This window comes from Sparus aurata, chromosome 14 (genome assembly GCF_900880675.1).
Source record: "Sparus aurata chromosome 14, fSpaAur1.1, whole genome shotgun sequence".
Classification (NCBI taxonomy): Eukaryota; Metazoa; Chordata; class Actinopteri; order Spariformes; family Sparidae; genus Sparus; species Sparus aurata.
The window spans coordinates 6,739,597-6,760,323 of NC_044200.1; the positions used below are offsets into that span (position 1 = coordinate 6,739,597).

At 40.9% G+C, this 20,727-nt stretch overlaps 1 protein-coding gene across 2 annotated transcripts in view; it reads left to right on the plus strand.

Moving 5' to 3' along the window:
• Positions 1–20,727, plus strand: part of LOC115595586 (anoctamin-4) — a 62,438-nt gene that overhangs the window by 37,506 nt on the left and 4,205 nt on the right. For both annotated transcript variants that reach the window (XM_030440240.1, XM_030440239.1), the window contains 17 exons: positions 1,077–1,132; positions 1,265–1,386; positions 1,538–1,672; positions 2,143–2,239; positions 3,025–3,085; positions 9,154–9,236; positions 11,275–11,415; positions 11,751–11,915; positions 12,151–12,187; positions 12,366–12,477; positions 14,142–14,199; positions 16,522–16,619; positions 16,819–16,961; positions 18,663–18,815; positions 18,914–19,061; positions 19,177–19,296; positions 19,789–19,894. In XM_030440240.1, coding sequence (XP_030296100.1) covers positions 1,077–1,132; positions 1,265–1,386; positions 1,538–1,672; positions 2,143–2,239; positions 3,025–3,085; positions 9,154–9,236; positions 11,275–11,415; positions 11,751–11,915; positions 12,151–12,187; positions 12,366–12,477; positions 14,142–14,199; positions 16,522–16,619; positions 16,819–16,961; positions 18,663–18,815; positions 18,914–19,061; positions 19,177–19,296; positions 19,789–19,894 — 1,835 coding nt within the window. The remainder of the gene's footprint in view (positions 1–1,076; positions 1,133–1,264; positions 1,387–1,537; positions 1,673–2,142; positions 2,240–3,024; positions 3,086–9,153; positions 9,237–11,274; positions 11,416–11,750; positions 11,916–12,150; positions 12,188–12,365; positions 12,478–14,141; positions 14,200–16,521; positions 16,620–16,818; positions 16,962–18,662; positions 18,816–18,913; positions 19,062–19,176; positions 19,297–19,788; positions 19,895–20,727) is intronic.

Here is a 20,727-nt window from a genome sequence, read left to right on the forward strand (position 1 = left end):
AAACATCTTTTGTCAATTGTTAGTTAATTCACTTTTCGCAGTTCGTTTTATACATGTATTGTTGTTTTTAGCATTTTTGATAATTTGATAATCACCTCGATAGCGATGTTAGACATTCAGCTAGCCTAGCTGGCACCTAAATGACGAAAAGCACATTCAAGTTTACGAGCAGTGAGGTTGGAGCTTTATAGCTCACTTTCACAAGACAGTGTACGTCAGGCACTTTACTTTTTGGCAGCTTTTCCAAGCAGCGTGTGTGAAAATGAGCCACCGCCATCTAATGTTAGCTAAGCCCTTAAAATCACGCTGTTGTTGGAGCTGAGCTACTGAGCTGCACTGAGTGACTAGCTAATGTCGCTAACGGTTATCTAAGACACTGAAGCGATTATCAAACCGATACAAAAAAACATAAACACTATTAACAATATGAACATGGCTAACAATAAAAAAAGAAGGAACTAACTAAACTAACCAACTAACTACTGCCAGTTGACGCTACGTGATGTTACCTTTGCTTCCAACCTTTGTTTTCACCTTACAGTCCTTTTAAATCCTAAAAAAGGCACTCTGTGGAACTTCTGTGTTAGGAGAAACCGAAGAAGCTAGGAGCCGGTCGTTTATGCTAGTGGACCCCCCCAACGTTAGCTACCGCTGCTCTCTGTTAGCGGTGCAGAGGGAGACACAAATCCACATCAGCAGCGTTAAACAACTTCAATAAATCGTCTATAACCTTGTATAGTCGACTGAGAGGGACGGGGAATGTCTCATTTTTCATGTGGCATTACAATCCGCTCACATATGGCCAATAAAAAAGGGATTAATTCATGCATAAACCCATGAAGCATAACCCTGACCTACATTGTGGAGGGGATGTTTTGTCCTTTCTTGTTGCATCCTCTTTGTAATGACAAGCTTACATTAGACTACCGTGAGTCCGATGCATTACACAGAGTATACGAGGCATACAGCCACGTACCTTTATCCATGATTTTAACATCTATAGAGTTGAATTTAAATTGGTTCCTCACTCAGGCATCTGTTGCTCCTCATTCACTGTTCTCTGTTTCTGATTCCAGGACTCAATCGTCTTTTGAGCAATAACTCATATGAGGCAGCTTTCCCGCTTCATGAGGTAACAATCAGGCTGATATCCACAAAGCAATACATCAAATTCTGTGTCGGATTCCATGTGATGGCACCACACTGATAAATTCAAAGGATTTCTCTGTGTCTGTCTATGTGTGTGTGCCTCGACTTCCAACAGGGGAGATACCACAGCAAAAACTCCATCAGAACACATGGAGCAGAGAACCACCGGCACCTGCTGTACGAGTGTTGGGCCTGGTGGGGGGTTTGGTACAAGTACCAACCGCTGGACCTCATCAGGTAACTCCATTCAGACATGTAATTGTTGCAAGACACTGGGATGCAGATCTGCTGCTATACCAGACAGGAGTTTATCTTCTATCTTATCTTTCTATGACTGTATTTCAAAAGGCCTCAAACTCTCTCCTCCTGTGCTCTGCTGCTGTTGCAGGAGGTACTTCGGAGAGAAGATCGGTCTGTACTTCGCCTGGCTCGGCTGGTACACGGGGATGCTGTTTCCTGCAGCGCTGGTCGGCCTCTTTGTGTTCCTGTACGGCCTCTTCACGCTGGAGCACTGCCAGGTCAGGTAAACACACCTCGTCTTTTCTATGAGAGAAAATAAGCGTCCCTAGAGCTGGCAGTTGTATTGTATTTGAGGCATTTTTTTTCAAAAAGCTCCCTCATTTTTAACGTTAGCATTAGCTTCAAATTGCTGTTGGATTTTGCTGCACGGGACTAATCAATACGAAGAATTGGACTGATTAGATAAAATCCCTAATGGCCTCGTTATCGGTAACTCTTCCTAACAATTCCTAACCTTAGATATTGTCCATTGTAGCTTAGTAATATTGTACTGTGTTGTATTGTATTGTCTGACACCACAGAATAAGAAAGTTTGGACAATTTATTTTTTCAGAAAAATCCTGAATTTATCACCAACTTTGGGGGTTAGGGTTAACATCACTTTGGGCTTTCACTACTGTTTGGCGACCCAAAAGCACTTTCACCATTGCCTGACATTATTTGAGTCTGACGGGCTAAACTGTTGTTCTCCAGTAAAGAAATCTGCCAGGCCACTGACATCATCATGTGCCCCATCTGCGACCAGTACTGCCCCTACCTGAGACTGTCAGACAGCTGCATCTACGCCAAGGTACCGTCACCACAGCACGGGGACAAAATGTTCCAGACGGCTGTTGTGCACGTCGCTATCGCAAAATGCCGATTGAGAGCCCGATCAGACAGAACACAGTTTTTAAGTGAGAGGCGTCTTATTCCGTTTTGCTCTCAACAGGCAATAAATGTTTGTTTTTTTGAGTGTGCGTGCTACTCATGCACCCTGGACGCCTTGTGTTTTTTCGCAGAGGTGCTCTGAACACCTCCAGTTGAGCAGTCTTTGACTCAGAGCTGAAAAGCACATGAAGTCATTGTCAGACTGTCGGTGACTCATCCTTAAATACGTCTAATAATACGCCCTGAGCTGATAATCATCCAGGCGGAGCTCCTGGACGAGATAGTGGTACTTCCTGTGATTTCTGCTCTCCTCCTCCGTGTCTGGCATACCGTCTGTAAACAGCCTCTCACGCTCAGTCAGAGCCAGAACTCTTTTATACAGAAGTATTTCATTCATGAGGTGGTTATGTATCTAGTCACTTGGAAGTTAAGTACTTCTAGCTCACCAAAATAAAACAGCAAAACGACGGATAGGCTATGGACGAGTGATTTGGTGATTGGCGACAATAATACTAATTTGATCTGCGCTGCTCTTTATCTAATTTGAAAGATTCAACTAAAAAGGCAGCGTGACGCGCAGGTTGCTAAACACGCTCTGTCTGTTTGGGCCCTTGTGAAAATGATTGGTCAGGGATGGAAGCTAAACTGCATTTGTTGTTGGTAAAAGATTAAAAGTCAGCTTGAGAATTCCTTTCTTCTCCTCAGGTGACCCATCTCTTCGACAATGGGGCAACTGTTTTCTTTGCTGTATTCATGGCTGTTTGGGGTAAGCTGAACACTTCATGGCTAATGTGTTAGCAAGACATGTTGCCAATTTACGCACCAAACACACGCAAACACATAACAACAATAGCAATAACTTGGAGTCCAAAACAACACTTCATTCAGTTAGCTCTGTTTTGGTCTCCACCAGCTGCTGGGAGGAATGTCTGGCTTCTCGGCTGCGAAATCCACCATATTCACTAGCTTGTCAAAAACGGTGGTTCTAGGCAGGTAGCTTATAAGGGCTTTAAAGGAGCTTTCTTATTGAAAACAGCTTGACGTGTAGCTGGTTAGAGCGGAACCAAAAGGCGCTAAAATGCACCGTACAACTGACTGACTGTCTGTATTTGCTGACGTGGGTGATAATCCTCTGTGTTTTCATCAATATGACCAACACCTTTAACATTACACACAGTCGCTTTATCCATTGTTCGTATAAAAATGTACTATATCAATTTATTTTTCATTGAAATGATGCAAAAATATTGAAAAATCTCCATGAAAAACTATGATTGCTCCAGTTAAAAACTACACATAACAGCATTGCATATAGATCTGATACATTTCTTCCTGCGCGTTTTCATTTGCTTCTGGTCGACACAGGAAGGAGATTGTCAGTTCTGAACGAGGTCCCAGGGTATGGAAGGTGCAAACAGAGGGATTTTGATGGGTTCGTATTGTTTGGCCGCTGCAGGCGCGGCAGGGGATGGAGCTGCAGCAGCAGCAGCAGCAGCACTACATGGCTGATAGCCGGTCTGTTTATACGAGTCAGGGTGGCAGGATGAGGCTGAGGAATGCAAAAGAAAGGAAAAAATATCAAAAATACTGTACGCTGTAAAAAAAAAACTACTTACTAAATATGCTTATTGGCACGCTAAAACTTAACAAGGTGATTGAAAGGTCGGTTTTAAATCGAGGAAGCTGAAAAACCAAAAATTCACAATTCGTACTACGTCTCGATGCCGTCTTATGTTCAATCAGACTAATATGGGAACAAAATATGCTTCAAAATCAGTCCTGTAGGCATGAAAGATGTGGTTTATATCTGTAGTTACAATAAAACTTTAACTGGAGAGTTGTTTCCATTTTTACAGCAAGTCCCTGTTGATATTATCATACCAGCCGTATTGATATTAAACATTGTATACATTTCAGTGTTTGATCAAATGATCAGCGTTGAAACTTTATCGTCTGCAGGCGAAATGCTCACCAATGAGTTTCTTAACCGCATCTGGGTGTTTGAGAGCCTCTCCCACTCTGTTGTCCAGTTTCAGAAATCTCAGCATGAAGAACAGAGCCAAACACAGCTGCAGGGCGAAGGTCAACACGCCCAGCACGATTATGGTGTTGTTAACTGTTGAGGGTGAAGAAGAGGGAAAGATTGGATGTGGTTTTGCAGCTTAGTGCAGAGGTGTGGCACACTGCCAGGACTCGTGCATTTCAACTTAAAGTGCACGTAACCATTGTGCTACAAAATACTTTACTACAGGGAACTCAATCCAAGGCATACTACCAGACATTTAAACCTTTATTGGAGTTGTTATGTAACCAAACGATTATCTAAGGTACATAAATCAAAGAAAGCGGTGCAGGCCCTGTTGCATTAGTGTGTGTTAATAATTCAGGCAATGTTCTCGTCACAGTGGAAAACCATATCAGTTTCACCCTCATGAATGTTTGATGGTGATCTGCAGGTATAGTGGGACAGATACCAAGTCAAGAGAGGGGTAAAGTGTGACTGAAATATAAAGCGAAAAGAAATGAAAGGATTACTTCAGTCATTATCTCCTCCACCCCCAAATGCTGATTGAAACTCTGGTGAAACGACCACAGTCCACAAAACATATCTGGAGCTTCACAGTGAAACAGGACTTGAGCGTTCTCCTGAACAACTCAGGTGGCTGGGGACTTGTTTTAAAATGTATGAAAACAATCAAAAAGAAATTCAAAATGGCTCCATACCGTGTTATCCAAGTCTCTAGAAGCCCAGAGATTCCAAACTGATCGAAAAGATGTTTTTTTTATATTTGATATTAGCAGCTATGGCAAAAGATTTGAGCTTAAAAAAAGTGTTTACATAACGTATTTTTAAATCAATTTGGCATCTTGGGGCTTCCAGAGACTTGGATTACGCTGAACAGAGCCAGCTATATGGAGCCATCTTGTATTTTTCATTGTTATTTTCATCATTTTTAAAACAAGTCCCCATCTACGTAAGTTGTTGAGGGAAATGTTGCAACTCCGTTTTGCTGTGACTGCGAAACTTCACAAGCTTCCATCAGCATGAAGCAGGTGGTGTCTCAAATTTTTTATCTTGGCGAACTTTTCCTTTAAGGAATTACTTGTGTAAGCTGCTAAAATCTTTAACTAAGAAATCACACCATTTTGACAATCTAGGAATTAATATTTCATTGGAGATTTTATAGTACCAGCTGATGATAGCTGCGGCGTCGACTCCAAGGGGGTGACCTCAGGCTGAGAGGAGCCCAGAGTCAGGTTTTGGTTCTGGAGGAATCCCATCACTGATATTGAAAAGCAAAGCCATGTAAAAAGGGTTAAAAACAGCCTTGGACTAATTCAAGTAAACAGACCAAAATACATTGAATGTATCCATAGCTTTCATGTATGATTTAAAGGTGCACTATGTACGAATTTTAATAATAGAATAATGATTGAGTTATGACATATATGCACTGTGTTGCAGAGATAACGATTGAAGTTAGCATGCTAACCAGCTAGCACTGGTCCGTCCTGGTACAAAGCTCCTGTGCTAGCGGTAACCAGAACTTCCCTGGTGCTCCAAGCTCCCAGTCCGGACCGCTAGCTACACGGCTAACCAAGCTAACCAGCTAACTGCAGCTGCAGTTAGCAGCAGTTAGCAGTTACTCTGTTCATATGAGGCCTCCTGTTTATTTGGGGTGTTAATTCGACAGGTGGCCAATTCTCGCATAGTGTACCTTTATTACTATTCGTGATCTCTGCCTTACTTTTTTTTTTTTAACTTGTTTTACTGACAGGTATCCAGATATTGTGCGAGTGCTGCAAAATTCATTGACCTTCATTACTTTAAAGTGACAGAAATTATGCATTTGCCATTGGTATCAGAAAAATGTTACAGGTATTACCATATTTTTAGAAAGATGTTATGTTAAACGCCATTTCATACGTCACTGTGCTTTCAGATGTTTACTGTAGGTTCACAAGGTCTACCTCTTATCTTGTCTACAAACTATCAAGAGCATAGTACAACTTCGTCGAGGACAGAGGTATAAGTGGGTTAGTTAAGAGAAGTGCAAACAGCTGTGTAAAATATAAAACAAGCTTTATGGATGCTTATAAAAACACAGACGACATGAGTCGTATGGAATGTGTCACACAAACTAATAAATCTGACCAAAAACATGCCAAATTGATATGATCGTTTCGTATAGAGCACCGGGATCCTGGTGGAGAATGTTCCTCTGTGAAGAGCAAAGTGGAAGAGTGAACTGTTTTCACAGCTGCTCACAATGCCAAAGACCAGTCTATGTCTGCACGTACTCCAAAATATTACAGTTGACCGCTATCATCCTGTATGAGAGAAGTTTAATAGAAATACTGTACTGACCTTACAATCACTGCCTCTCCGTGTTGGAAGTTGCTGTTGCTGCTGCTGTCCAAATGAATATATTTCTGGGTTCAACTGCAGCAGAGAATCAGCTCAAATCCCTTCATTAAGGATCCTCAGAAGTGTGCTCCCCTGCCGGCTTCACATGGGAAGCCGTGCCCTTCTCAGGCAGCTGAGCCTTGACATTCGAAAAAACGTTCAATAGGAATGTGGACGTGAAAGTGGAAACAAACTAACTAGAATATGTTTGGAATTCTTTCGATAAAAGCTTGTGATCAGTGTGAATGGAGTGTCAGCGGTCAGTGCAGAAGCTGGTAAACATGCCCAATAAGTAAGCTATCCACAGGACTTTGTTCCATGCTCAGTGCCCGAACACTGTGTCTGAGAGCAACCTCTCCATGAGGTAATGAGAGTGACTATTATTATGCAGCGTAAACACTGGAGACACTCTTTTGTCACTTTGCAGAGGAACAATGTCGGCACAGTTTGATCTTCTTAACATCAGACAAGCCGGTCATTCAGGATTGAGCCAATCACATGGGGTGATAACGAGCCGCCCTTCTTCATACATGGATAATTACATTATTCTGATTAAAGGAATAGTTCACTCAAAAATGTAATCTTTATTATCTAGCCGCCCCCAAGCTGATGGAAAGTCGGATGAAGTTTCTTCGTCCATGAAAAAGTTTTTGGAGCTTCACAGCAAGAAAAAAAAAAAAAAAAAAAAAAAAAGTTGTTTAAAAATGTTATCAGAACAACTGAACAAAAAAACAACAACAAATTATCCATTTTGTGAAGACATTGTTAAGCCCAGTGTAGAGCTAAATGACACCCATAACATTTCAGGAACACAAACAAACAATTTAGATTTATGTCCATGGATTTATCACCCCAGTGCTTGCTGGGAGGGTTTCTGACACACATACATTATGTAACTGCCATCACATCATCAGCACTCATAGCATCATAATAACACCAATCATGGTTACAGCTCTCTACTCATGTTTCCTGTTTTTCAAAATAAGAGCACTCTCTTAGTCAAGATCACTCCATTGAGTCTCAACAAATCATTCCTTAAATAACCAAATTAGCTAGAAGAGAATAACCAGGATTGTTTTAGCGTGACAACGGCATGTTAGCATGAATTAGTTTGAAGATGATTTGACTTTTGCTCACATGAGGGAATTTGGTTCTTGTTCCTAAATTTTTTTTCTCCAATTTAGGTGAAAATGTAGGTGTAAATCGATTGATATCAGACACCGACACTGACTGATTTTGTTCTCTTAGGTGTGTCTGTTGCACAGTGACACAGTAAAGCTCTGTATGGCTTTGTCATATTAAGTAAAATGAATTACATTTGGTTTTATCCACAGTTGCACCTATTACTATAGCACGTAACGAAGTATGTAGTTTAACTTAAGCAATACCACACTACTCTTTGTGACCTTTGATGCACTGCAGAGTATATAACCATAATTAAATACTTCATTTATATAACACGAATCTTTAAAAGAGACATGAAATGAAAACATAGCATATGAAGAGCCAAAACCAGCAAAAAAAAACAACACGAAAACGTAAAAAATACTGGATGGTAAAATAAGTAAGAAAAATTAACGACATGGCAAGAGTGGGATGATAAAAACCCAGCGACATTTTATACATCTTTAAACACTTTCCTACAAAGTAAGGTTTTAAGAAGGGATTTTAAAAGAAGTTAATGATGTAGCCTGTCTGATCTCATGGTCACGCCACCTTGGTCACAAGTCAGAATCTGTCAGTCAAGTCAGAAATAAAGCATCTTTAAACATATCTAAATCTGAAGGAGTCAAAAAATATTGGATCGTGCTCATTACTCATTGCTGTCATCGACACCATTTCCAGCATCAGCAGGTGATCAACAAACAAGCTCAAACACATGGTGCACTACCTGCCCACTACCAAATGGCAGGCCGACAGAGAACGCCATTACCTAATAAACATGCAAGATGTTTCCTCAGGGGCTGGTGGAGATAAAAAACACACACACACACACACACACATACACACACAAAATTAGGAAGAGGAGCTAAGAGGAAACTTGGATTTACATTCTGTCCATCAGGAACACGACTCCAAAGGAATACTAATATTCCTCCAGGCAGCTGTTAAGCTCTAAAAGATGATAATATGTCAATTCACAGCTCGTTCCACCGCCCCCAAATGGCCAAAAGAAATCTTAAAAACAACAGGGAGGCAGCGTGAATGTGAAATTAGTGTTTAAAAGGTCTGATAAAGTAAACTTATGCAAGGAAAAATAGAATATTTGGCTCCCAGTAGCACTGAGTGTTGTACCCTGAAGGCTATATCAGACTTTATGAGCAGTACCTCCAAACACATTGTGATTAATACTGTTTTTACTGTTTTTTCACTGACAGAGATGGTCATATAAAACACCTGACGCCAATTGTATTCATGTATTCCAGCGACAGTCTTCCTGGAGTTCTGGAAGAGGCGCAGAGCCGTCCTCGCATACGACTGGGACCTCATCGACTGGGAGGAGGAGGAGGTGAAGTACTTCTAATCCGCTCCCTTTCAGATAGAATGAGTGTCGTGAGTGAATATACAAAATTGCTGCCGTTAACGTGTCTATTTTGAGAGGGTTCGTGATTTGATTATCTAGCACGTTGCTCTTTGGCTTCACCCAGGAGAGATTTCAAGCCAAAAAATGGCCAGATTTCAGCCTTCACAGCAGCTTTGCCCTTGAGAAATGTTCGCCTGCTACTGCTCTTTTTCGGTCCATGCCGGTCCGCAGGCTTACATCGAAAAAAGTGGGAAACATTTTACTGAGTGCCTGCACCAGGAGAGCCTGTCGCTGTCTGAGCTGTGACTCACTGAAAATGTATAATTTTAACACTTGTACAATGGAAGCGTTCACAAACTCAGACCCCTACACAGTCGTCATATTATCATTCGGTTTTATCAGACTCTTTTCTGGGTTCAGAATGTTCTTGCCTGTCTTGTGTATCAATCTCCAGCCCTCGCCTGTCAGTCAGTTAAACTGGTAAATGTGCCCTTTGAAAGGCTGCTGTTGGTGGGCGTGAAATGACTCAGAGTCTCAGTCTGCTTTGTGCAGAATGGAGACAAGACAGATAATAAACTCTTTAACTCCTCTTATCAAATGCTTCCAGATATAGCTGTGGCTAACTGCACAATGGAAGCGGTGGCTCGGTATTAAAAAGTGGTGTCACTGACAACACTGTCAATGTGAATATGCTTAGCCTGATGCTAAACTCCCAAAAACACATCTTGCCAAAAATGAGCATTCATATATGTGAATATTTATAAATGCATGGACTCCCAAAGTACATACATTGTCACATCAATAAAGTAAAACACAGAGATGAACAGAGAATGTGACATTATTTCATAAAGTATAAAAACTCAACTTTATTTCAGTACAGAGAATATCATTTTTATATTCCATTTGCCGTCTTATATAAGTCGTGTTATCACACAGAATTTCCCCAGCGACGCGTTTATTTCATATTAGCGCCTCCCATAAAGTCACCTTTGATTGGCGTCACCAATCATTGCCTAAACCGACCAAAAAATGTTGCCAGTTAGCTCCTGCTAGCGAGGCCGACAATGATGTCAAGCAATCAACCAATCATGTGGTGCAAAGAAACGATAATCAACCCGTTCTTTTATTTTATACCAAGTGTACTCAGACTCAAAGTGAAACAACAATGTTAACACCTGTGGCTAGCTGGTGAGTTCAGTGTCCCCTCGGCAGTGTTGTATTTGTGACTTATCTTTTCGTGTGTTCACTCGCGCTAACAGAAACTAGCTAGTTAAATCTGAGTTAAGCGTTGTTTTTTTCATGATTTGCTTTTAGAAAGCCCTTATTAGTAGAAAAGGATAATAAGGTTTGTAAAAATATAACACTGCTGGATAGAAAAGGGCAAGAACTGACTAAAACTCCACTGTCATGTAAAGTGTCATTATAGAAGTTTTGATTAAATCTACAGAATAACAATAAACTCGAGTTTTCATTTGAAAAAGTATTCATTTTCAATGTATATTTAAAAAAAAAAAAATTATCACGATGGCTATTTTTTTTGTAGATATTCAAATAAAAGTTATTGCAATTAAATGTACTGGCTCATATATATATATATATATTCTACTCTTGTCTGTTTATATGATGCCAGTAACATATTGTTTAACATCTTCTATGTTATTAACATAGAACTCGCTGTAGCTCTGATTGAATGACCTAAGACCATTTAGATATACTAAATCTATAAATCCCAACATATTGTCTCTGTAGTACTTTTTAAGCTTTTACTTTCTCAGAAAAGAGAAATTAACTCCGCCTATGCCCATGTAAGGAAACTGACTAAGCTGTACTCGATTGGTAAGGCAGGAAATAGAATAGAGTACACGCTAACTTACTGTATGTGCTGTATTTTACGTATAATTTAAAGTTTTAGCACTAGAATACATGATCTCTTTCACATTGTCTGTGTATATAGAACATTTATGGGAAACATTTCATATTAACTGGTAGAGTTTGCTTGCATTTCTCGTCCTCTCTCTTTCAGGAGGAAATACGCCCCCAGTTTGAGGCCAAATACTCCAAGAAGGAGAGGATGAACCCCATATCTGGGAAGCCCGAGCCTTACCAGGCCTTCACAGACAAATACAGCCGCCTCGTCGTCTCAACATCTGGGATCTTCTTCATGGTGAGTTCATGGGGAAAATAAGTGAACTAACACCATATTCACCTTCAAATGTACCCTGTCTTTATTTACAGTATTTATTTGAATGGAAAGTCTTGACACCATGTTTTGTTATTGTAGATTTCAATTATTCTTCTGCATATGCCTGTTATTAGCAGCACATCATGCGCTTTATTTGTTTCAGTATAGGAGTCGGTATGCACAGACAGTACATTTGTGTGAATGACTATATTCTATTTGTATGCATATTGTAAAGCATCTTTTCTTTACAGTGTAAGAGCGATGTAGTTAATTTGTCGATGAACCAATTGTATTTTTGCGTCACGGTGATGTCACAGATCCTGGTGGTGATCGCCGCTGTGTTCGGCATCGTCATCTACCGCGTGATCACCGTCAGCACCTTCGCCGCCTTCGGCTGGGCTCTCATCCGGAACAACTCTCAGGTGGCGACCACGGGGACGGCGGTCTGCATCAACTTCTGCGTCATCATGCTGCTCAACGTGGTGAGTGCCTGCCGTCCATCGGCATCAATGGTGCAGAGATGAGGCGGTGCATAAGGTGTGATCATCAGATTTTTAAAGAATACAAGTCGCTTTTGCTATTTGTTCATCCAAATACTAAATGTATAGGCTTTTTAAAGGTTATTGTTAAGCAATAATAAAGATCTACAATCAATTTAACTTCTTCCCTAACTAACTGATGGCCAACACTGTATTTTTTTTTTTTTTTTTTTTTTAGCTGTATGAAAAAGTTGCTCTTCTTCTCACTAATTTAGGTAAGTTGATTGCAGATCTAATATTTTCAAAGCTGAAGGGATGTTTGTGGTTTAGCTGCTTAGTCACTTATAAGAGTGCATCATGTCTGCATGCCTTTGTGAAGGAACTCCAGAGTCTGGATCTCACCGTGTATTAGTGTGTCTCAGTGTTCCTCTTTTTCTCTCTGTGCCACCGCAGAACAGCCGAGGACAGAGTCAGAGTGGGAGAACAGCTTCACCCTCAAGATGTTCCTCTTTCAGTTCGTCAATCTCAACAGCTCGACTTTCTACATCGCCTTCTTTCTGGGAAGGTGAGGAAGTCACAGGAAACACAGTAGAGCATGTGCTGCTGCGATAGTGACGCATTCATGAATTTATTTCATCAATTTTGTTTTCGGCGACAATACATACATACATACAGCGACAGTGAAAATAATGTAGCCTGTAATAAAGGTGATATACAGTATATCATTATTGTGATATGAGACTATATATTGTTTATGTTTGGATATCATTATGCCGTAAATGACATAAGTGTTGACTTTTCCTGGTTTTAAAGGCAGCAGTACAGTAAAATGATGTCATTTTCTGAACTCACCAGACTGTTCCACTTGTTCTAAGACTTGTTTGTTATATCCACATTACTGATAAAAATTATTATTTAGTATTTTATATTTTGGTCAAACTTGTGAGTAAAATGTTGATTTTAGTAATAGAGTAATAATAATAATGTAAAATAAAATAAAGAGTCAGAGGACAGAGATACAGAAAAAAACAAAACAAAAATAGATAAGAGAAAATCAAATTAATTTAAGAGTTACATTACAATTACAAATGATTAATAAATGTAAAAGTTAATAATATATTAGATCAAAGCAAATTGGAAACGATATGTAGAATCTCAGCTCTAGAGGGAGGTTGTTTAAAAGGATGAAGAAACTAAATCTGACAGGTGTTCAGACTGAAAACATCTTTGCAGTAAAAACAACAGCTGTGACGGGGACGTGTTGCTTCATGTGAAACAACACAAGGCGATCCAGGAAGTCCTGTTTGAGGACCAGATCCCTGAATTTGAGGGTTTCCCAGATGTAAAAACACCGCACAGCAGTTCATAATACTCTGGGAAATGATTTCACAACTCTGGGCAAAATTTTGCAACTCTGGAAAGTTATCATGATGGCAACTATTTGATCTTTCTTCACAAAGATTGCCTGAGTGTTTATATTAAAACATCTATTCTACAGGTTACAAACAGCCTTGGCTGAGGCTTTAGTAGAGGGGAGGTATATGTTATATAGTTTTTGTTCTTGTTATTTATTCTCCCTTTTTTGCCAGTGGAAAAAATCTTAATCATAAAATAATTGTGTATTATCACTGAGGAGCAAACATTTGATTTTATAAATGTATGAAAACAACATCTATTATAACCTTCTTTCACATAAAAAAATTTCATATTTTTTACTTAGATTAATACTCAATAAGATGTCTTCAGTACTTGCATAGCTTTACAAACTGCTGGCAGGGCTGTAATGAGTAGCTCATTAATGTGACAGCGCAGTATTGATGCGACACAGCAGAAAACAACCAGACGCTGCTATTGATGAACGTCATCTTACTTGCCGATAAGCTGATAGCAGTCAACAAGGCAATTACTGGCCGATGAATCAATGCATCACTAATATTGGTCGGAGTCCTGGCTTTTGTCAAGACGAATGTAACTGAAAAGCTGCACTGTGAGAGAAATGATGTGACCCCGACTCTTGACAGACCCATTTGAAAATATCTGTGCAGCGTTTAGGCTGTTTTACCTGTCGCCACAGTGTCTATCGATTTTTCCAACAGGAGCTTTTGGTTTGTCAGTATAATATGACTAAACGTCAATATGTTAGACATCTTGATGACCACTGTAAGGTCTGCTGATGCTGAATATTATCAAAGCTGCCACCTGACGTAGTTTTTTCCCCCTGGTTGACAGATTTACAGGCCGGCCCGGTGCATATCTCCGCCTCATCAATCGCTGGAAACTGGAAGAAGTGAGTCATTACTCTGCTCTCCCATGGGAGAATAAAAGCAAAGCATTATGGATCTAAGTATTTTCCTAAATTGGACGCTAAGCTATTATTGTATGCCCACCAGCAGGCATTTAACCCCCAGCTGGCAGATGCGGGGAAACAACACACACTGAAGTGGTCTAAGGGGAGGAAAAGAGCCTGAGCAGGCGCTTTTAGGTGCTGAGCTAATGTGCTCCCACTTGTTCCCACGGTTGCTTAAATGGAAATGGAAAAAATTCTCTATAATATGACATGTGCAGAACAAGTGCAGCCTCAGTCAGCCTTTTGTGTCCATTTAATATACCCTAGGCTGTATACAGTATGAGCTTATGTGATAATGTTGAGGGGGAGGGATTACAGCTCTTAAAGAAATAAGGGTAAACTTGCTGTAGCCGTTGCACACAACCTCACAAACACTTGACCTCCGTGGCAAATTTCAGCTTCATGGATAGAAAGATGCAGGTTGCTATAATATGGACACAGCTTCGCAGACCAGCGAACTGCTGGACAGTGCACTATAGCTGCGCATATCCAAAGACCGTTTTATTTTATTTTATTTAATCAGGTACTGGATGATGAAAGGATGGATGATGGATTATGGAAACATGTAAAACAAGAAGGTCTGCACACTTAAGCTCCTTTATGTTCAATTTCACGAGTACATGAACAAGAGAGCGTCACTCAAAACATCTGTTGTTTCTAGTGTATGAAAGAGTGCATGGTGTTTGGATGTTGGATGTATGGAAGGGGCGTGGTTACAATGTAGGGGCGGGGCGAACTGACATCCCATTAGTCCGACGATACCTCCCACATGTTGTCTCTGAAAACTGGTTCATGAGTTATAAAAGGGGACCTTGCAAATGGTGTGTGTGTGTGTGTGTGAATCCATTTAGAAGTTATTGACTTTTTTGTCACTGGCGACTCCCACTGCCTCTTTCAGTCAATGGGCATATACAGATTGATGAAGGTTCTCAGTCATCGAGGTCATGCTAATTCTAAGTGCTGTATCATAGGCAACTGGACATGTTTCTGTTTCACCTCTCATCCCAGTGGCTTCTTCAGTTCTAACTGACTGGTGGGGAGTTGCAGGCCTTTAAACCCTGTGTGGGAGTGTCCTTACAGAGTCGTTAAAGACATGTGTGAGCTCTGAGTTTCAGAGACGTTGGGGCCACTTGTGGGTCGTTGATCCTTCGTGTGTTGCTAGGGCTAGGTAAGCCCAGGTGTGAATGGTTGTTAAGCTGTCTGCGGACGGAAGTCAGTACTGCACTGTAGGTGGGTGATAAGTGGCATATACAGTTAGTCAGCAGTCTTTTGGCTCATGACTCATTTCACCTTTTTGTGATAATTCCTTCCCCATTGCTACACCTTCTTTTAGCCTTTTTGCATTGACACAACCACATACCTTCACACACACACACACACACACACACACACACACACACACACACACACACACACACGCACACACACACACAGACTGGACAAAACTTCAGTATCCTAGGGTGTCCAACCCATGATTGTAAAACAATGCTATTTAAACTCTAAATCAATGCCAATAAACACTAACATCTACCAATATATTATGAGAACAGTACAATACCAGAATACATTTTAAATATCAGACAGTGTATTGGTATAAAATGGTAAATATGCAGCTTTCTTATGTTTGGTACATAGGCTATGAACATACAGTATAGTGCACACTGATTACAGTTTGGCAGAGAATTGGAAGGCTGTGAGGTCACGTCACCTATGCCTTGGCCAGAAAAGCTGCTTTTGAACAAATTGCAGATGCTGTAGTCGACGGCCAGCTGGCGTGTATGTTCTGCACAAGTGGAAATACCTTTCCAATCAGCCAATGGGATGAAATAGTGCCAACGGTGCAGGACACACTGCAAAAAATAGGGCCACAGCCACTTAGTGACCGTCCAGACATTGGTAGACGGCCAACTATCGTAGGCCAATGACACACACACCCATAGATCCCCTATTCTCAGGACTCTATTGAGTTTGTGTTGCATGTATTTGTGTAGTCGATTTATTCTGTTATCATTCTCGTTGGTACATCGATTACGTGACAACACAGCTCAACCCAGCTTCTGCCTGATTAGAGCCCTAACCAGCCAGAGTAATGTGTGCGTACAGAGCCGCCAGTAAGTCGCCGTGAGTGATGCTTACAAAACCTGACAGAGCAATGGTGAGACCTCGTGAGGCAACACACGACGCATCCGGTTTTTGCTTACATTTTGAAAAGATTGATTTGACCCTCTGTCTGTGTCTCTCCCTCGCTCCCTGCTGCTGCAGTGCCATCCCAGTGGCTGTCTCATCGACCTCTGCATGCAGATGGGGATCATCATGGTGCTAAAACAGACCTGGAACAACTTCATGGAGCTCGGCTACCCGTCAGTTGGTGTTTGTTTTTATAAATTTCAGATGTGCAAAGATAGTGGTTCAAAGCTGCAGATAATAAACAATAAAGTATTTTGAAAAATATCTATCAAAAATGATGAATATCCTCAGTCAGATGTAATACCAGATGAGTCTGAAATTAGATCCACTTGTTTCTGGACTGGGTCAATAACTTTTCTGTGCTTTTGCCAGGCTGATCCAGAACTGGTGGACCCGGCGGAGGCTGAGGAGGGAGCACGGTCAGAAAGCCAAGGCCGGCTTCCCTCAGTGGGAGAGAGATTACAACCTACAGCCAATGAATGCCTATGGACTCTTTGATGAATACTTAGAAATGAGTATGTTGCATCTGACGTGCCATATTTACCATGTTAAGCAGCACATGTAGCTCCAATGATTCAAACCCAGCCCATGTTAGTGTCGCAGCCTTTAATCTTTGTTATCCCAGATGCACTGCACACTTTAATCTGCTTTAATACAATTTTCTGAACAATCCAATAAAAATGTTACATTTGATGACCCGGCAGCCGCAGTGCATGTTATGTAACCGCAACACAGATTTTGTTTTGGATTTCAATTTTTGGCTTGGAGCCCGTCCACGTGCTCACATGTTTGTTGTAGCTCTCCACTGTCCAGTCAAATCAAACATTTTAACATGGGGAGGAGACACACAAGAAAATGTAGAAATGGGTCTTCATTTACATTTGATACTGAAAGACAATATTCGTATGTTAAAGGAACAGTTCACTCATAAATGAAAATTCAATCATCATCGGCTCGCCCTCATGCTGATGGAAAGTCGGCTGAAGTTTCTTAGTCCACCAAACATCTCTGGAGATTCACAGCAAAGCGGCGTTGAAACATTCTCCTAAGCAGCTGAAGTGACTGGGGACTTGTTTTAAAGTATGTGCAAAATGATCTCCATACAGCTCGTCAGGCATAATCCAAGTCTCAGGAAGCCCAGAGATCCCACATTGATATTAAAAGATGTTATTTATACCCTTTTTTTAAGATGAAATCTTCCCTGTAGCTGCTAAGCTAAAAGTGTTAGCGCATACCCGTCAGAAATGGTTTGCACTGGGATTTACAAGAACGTAAAATTTTCTGTGTTTGATCGGGATCCACAGAGTGCAGCATCTTTCAATAATGCCAATATATAAAAAGATGGTTTGTTCTTTGATGTTTCAACAGATAGATGCGTTTCTTATCGGTGACTCTCAGACTCTCACTACATGATCCGGAAAGACTACAGCTGTAGCTTGCTAACACTTTTAGCTCAGCAGCTACAGTGAAGAAAATGATGTAAATAATTTATTTTTCAAATCAATTTGGGATCTTGGCCCTTCTGGAGACTTGGATTACACCAGACGAGCTGTAAAGAGCAATTTTTTAAGTTTTAAATTTCGGTTGTTGTATATATTTTAAAACAAGTAACGTCTACTTAAGTTGTTTAGGAGAATGCTGCAACAGTGTATTGCTCCACAAAGGATTTGTGGACTGCGAAACCTCACCGGACTTTCTATCTGCATGATTAGATAATGAAAGAATTTTAATTTTTGGTGTAGGTGTTCCTTTCACAATGGAAAAAAAAAATCGCCATTCTTTACCTACAGAGCGTTATCACTCAATTACGCAGCATTTTAGCATCTTTCAGCTCGTTGTTTTGGTTTTCCCAGCTTGCAACTGTACTGTTTTGGTCTCCTCTCAGTGCTATCATCAGAGTTGTTTTAGACACAGCAGGCAGCTGTCTTTGTAATGAAAACACTCTGATAATTCTGCTGTTTACTACCGGCCCATTAGCAAACAGCAGGCAGACACAGTGAGCAACTAGTAGGGCATTAAGCTGCTAATGAAAACGGATATTTAAGAGGAGTATTGGACTCGCTTTCATGTGGTGTGCAGGAACATGACTAAATAAAATGACAATGTCTCCATATCTGTTGGCTATATATATATACACACAACTGTATCCTAACATGTTAGCTCTGATGAACAGGGGCTATGGGACCTAATGACTTGTGATTTTGTGTTTGTTTCAGTTTTACAGTTCGGCTTCACCACCATCTTTGTGGCAGCGTTCCCTCTGGCGCCTCTCTTAGCACTGCTCAACAACATCATTGAGATTCGTCTAGACGCCTACAAGTTTGTCACACAGTGGCGACGACCTCTGCCTTCGCAAGCCAAAGACATCGGTAAGTTAAGGGCGGTTCACTCACCTTTGGTCTTTTTAAGGTTTGCCTTCCGGCTTTATGATGCTTTTAGCTATAATTTAAGCTGTGTTTGTATTTAGGGATCTGGTATGGCATCCTGGAGGGCATCGGCATCTTGTCTGTCATCACCAACGCCTTTGTCATCGCCGTTACCTCAGACTTCATCCCTCGCCTTGTTTACGCTTACAAGTACGGACCCTGCGCGGGTCAAGGCCGAGCAGGGGAGGGGTGAGTGATCATCAAACAGTTTGTTTCAGTGTACTTTTTCACTTTTCTCACTTTGCGTAGTGGTGGTTTATTCTGTTCCTACTTTATATGAAATGATTTCTCGCATGTTGCACAGGTGTATGATGGGTTACGTCAACGCCAGCCTCTCAGTATTCCAGGTGAATGACTTTGAGAAGAGATCACAGCCCAGGACCACTGGCTCCGAGCTGATCGGAGAAGCTGTGAAGTATTGCAGGTAAGTGTGTGTGTGTGTGTGTCGAGGGGAAAAAATGCTAATATTATTCTGCAATATATCATCACATGGTTTTTCTGTGATCGAGCCACGATTGTGTTGCTGTGCATGTTCATCTCGTTAAGACTTGGCTGCAGGCAGTTGTGCTACCCCAGGATGGATAGCATAACCTGTTTTGTACATGTTGATCCATCATTTTATTAACAATCTCTATTAGCCGATACACAGGCTCTTAGTGAGCTCCAGGTAAAATATAAATCACAATGTATTAATATTTATATATTATCCTAAATCCAGCTTTAACAAGGATGAATAAAAGCTAGTGATTTAAAGCAATGGTTTCCTCAGTATGTAAAAGCACATTTTCGAGCAACAGTTCTGGTATTTAACTCAGGTTTGCTGTATTCCTCCCTCAGTTGTTGTCTCACTGACACGAGCGGCCATCGTTTGAGCTGCTCTGTGACGACCTCTGAACTCATCTGTCCGTCTCACCAGGTATCGTGACTACAGGGAGCCTCCGGACTCCGCTGAGCCGTACTCGTACACTCTACAGTTCTGGCATGTCCTGGCAGCCCGGCTCGCATTCATCATCGTGTTTGAGGTCAGCGCTTTTTTTTTACCTTTGACAAGTCACACCAGACAGCGGGGCTGGGTGAAGAACGAGAGGCCTTGATATGGTTTTCCTACTGCTTTTTTTTTTTTTTTTTTTTTATCTTTTTCTGCCTTCTCCACCACTCAGTGCCCCTCTATGTCTGCCACAACATGTTGCTCTAATTTGTTTCCCAGCAAATAAAGAGCTCCTGTGATGTTGTTTATTTTCCCCGTCGGTACTTTCATACCCCAGATCCCTTTAACTTGATTGATTAATTTCTCCCTAATCTGGCAGAACTATTCAACCCCTTGATGGTTTAAAGAATTAGTGGAACAAACAAACTGAGCTTTAATTTGGGAATTTTGCTTCTTATATCAAATTGAAGTTCTTGGAAGTTAGCCATGCTTGAACCCGATGCAAGATCAAAGCTTCTTATTTTAAACGTGTGCTGTCATCTTATTTTGTTTGTACTGTGTGTACAACTGATTTAAAAAGCCACAGATGAGACAAAAGTGCTAATCAACAGTATACAGTAACAGCATATTCTGCAGTCATTTTCGATTTTGAGGTCGGGGTTTGTGTTGTGCTTACAACTTCCGGAGTTGGAAAATCCAACTACAGAGGGCGTTCCAGTGGAAACTGCAGACTGGGAACTCCTTAATTCTGTCTTCCCAGTCCAGATGGAATGCACCAATACTCCAGGGTTTAATTTATAACATGTCCAGAAAACAAACCCAGTGTTAACACTGTCTGCATTGTACCGACTGACACTATCAGTGTCGTCCTGTACTTCCTCTCCCTGCCAGACGTCATTATACGCTGCTGTTAGGGTCATTTTTAAA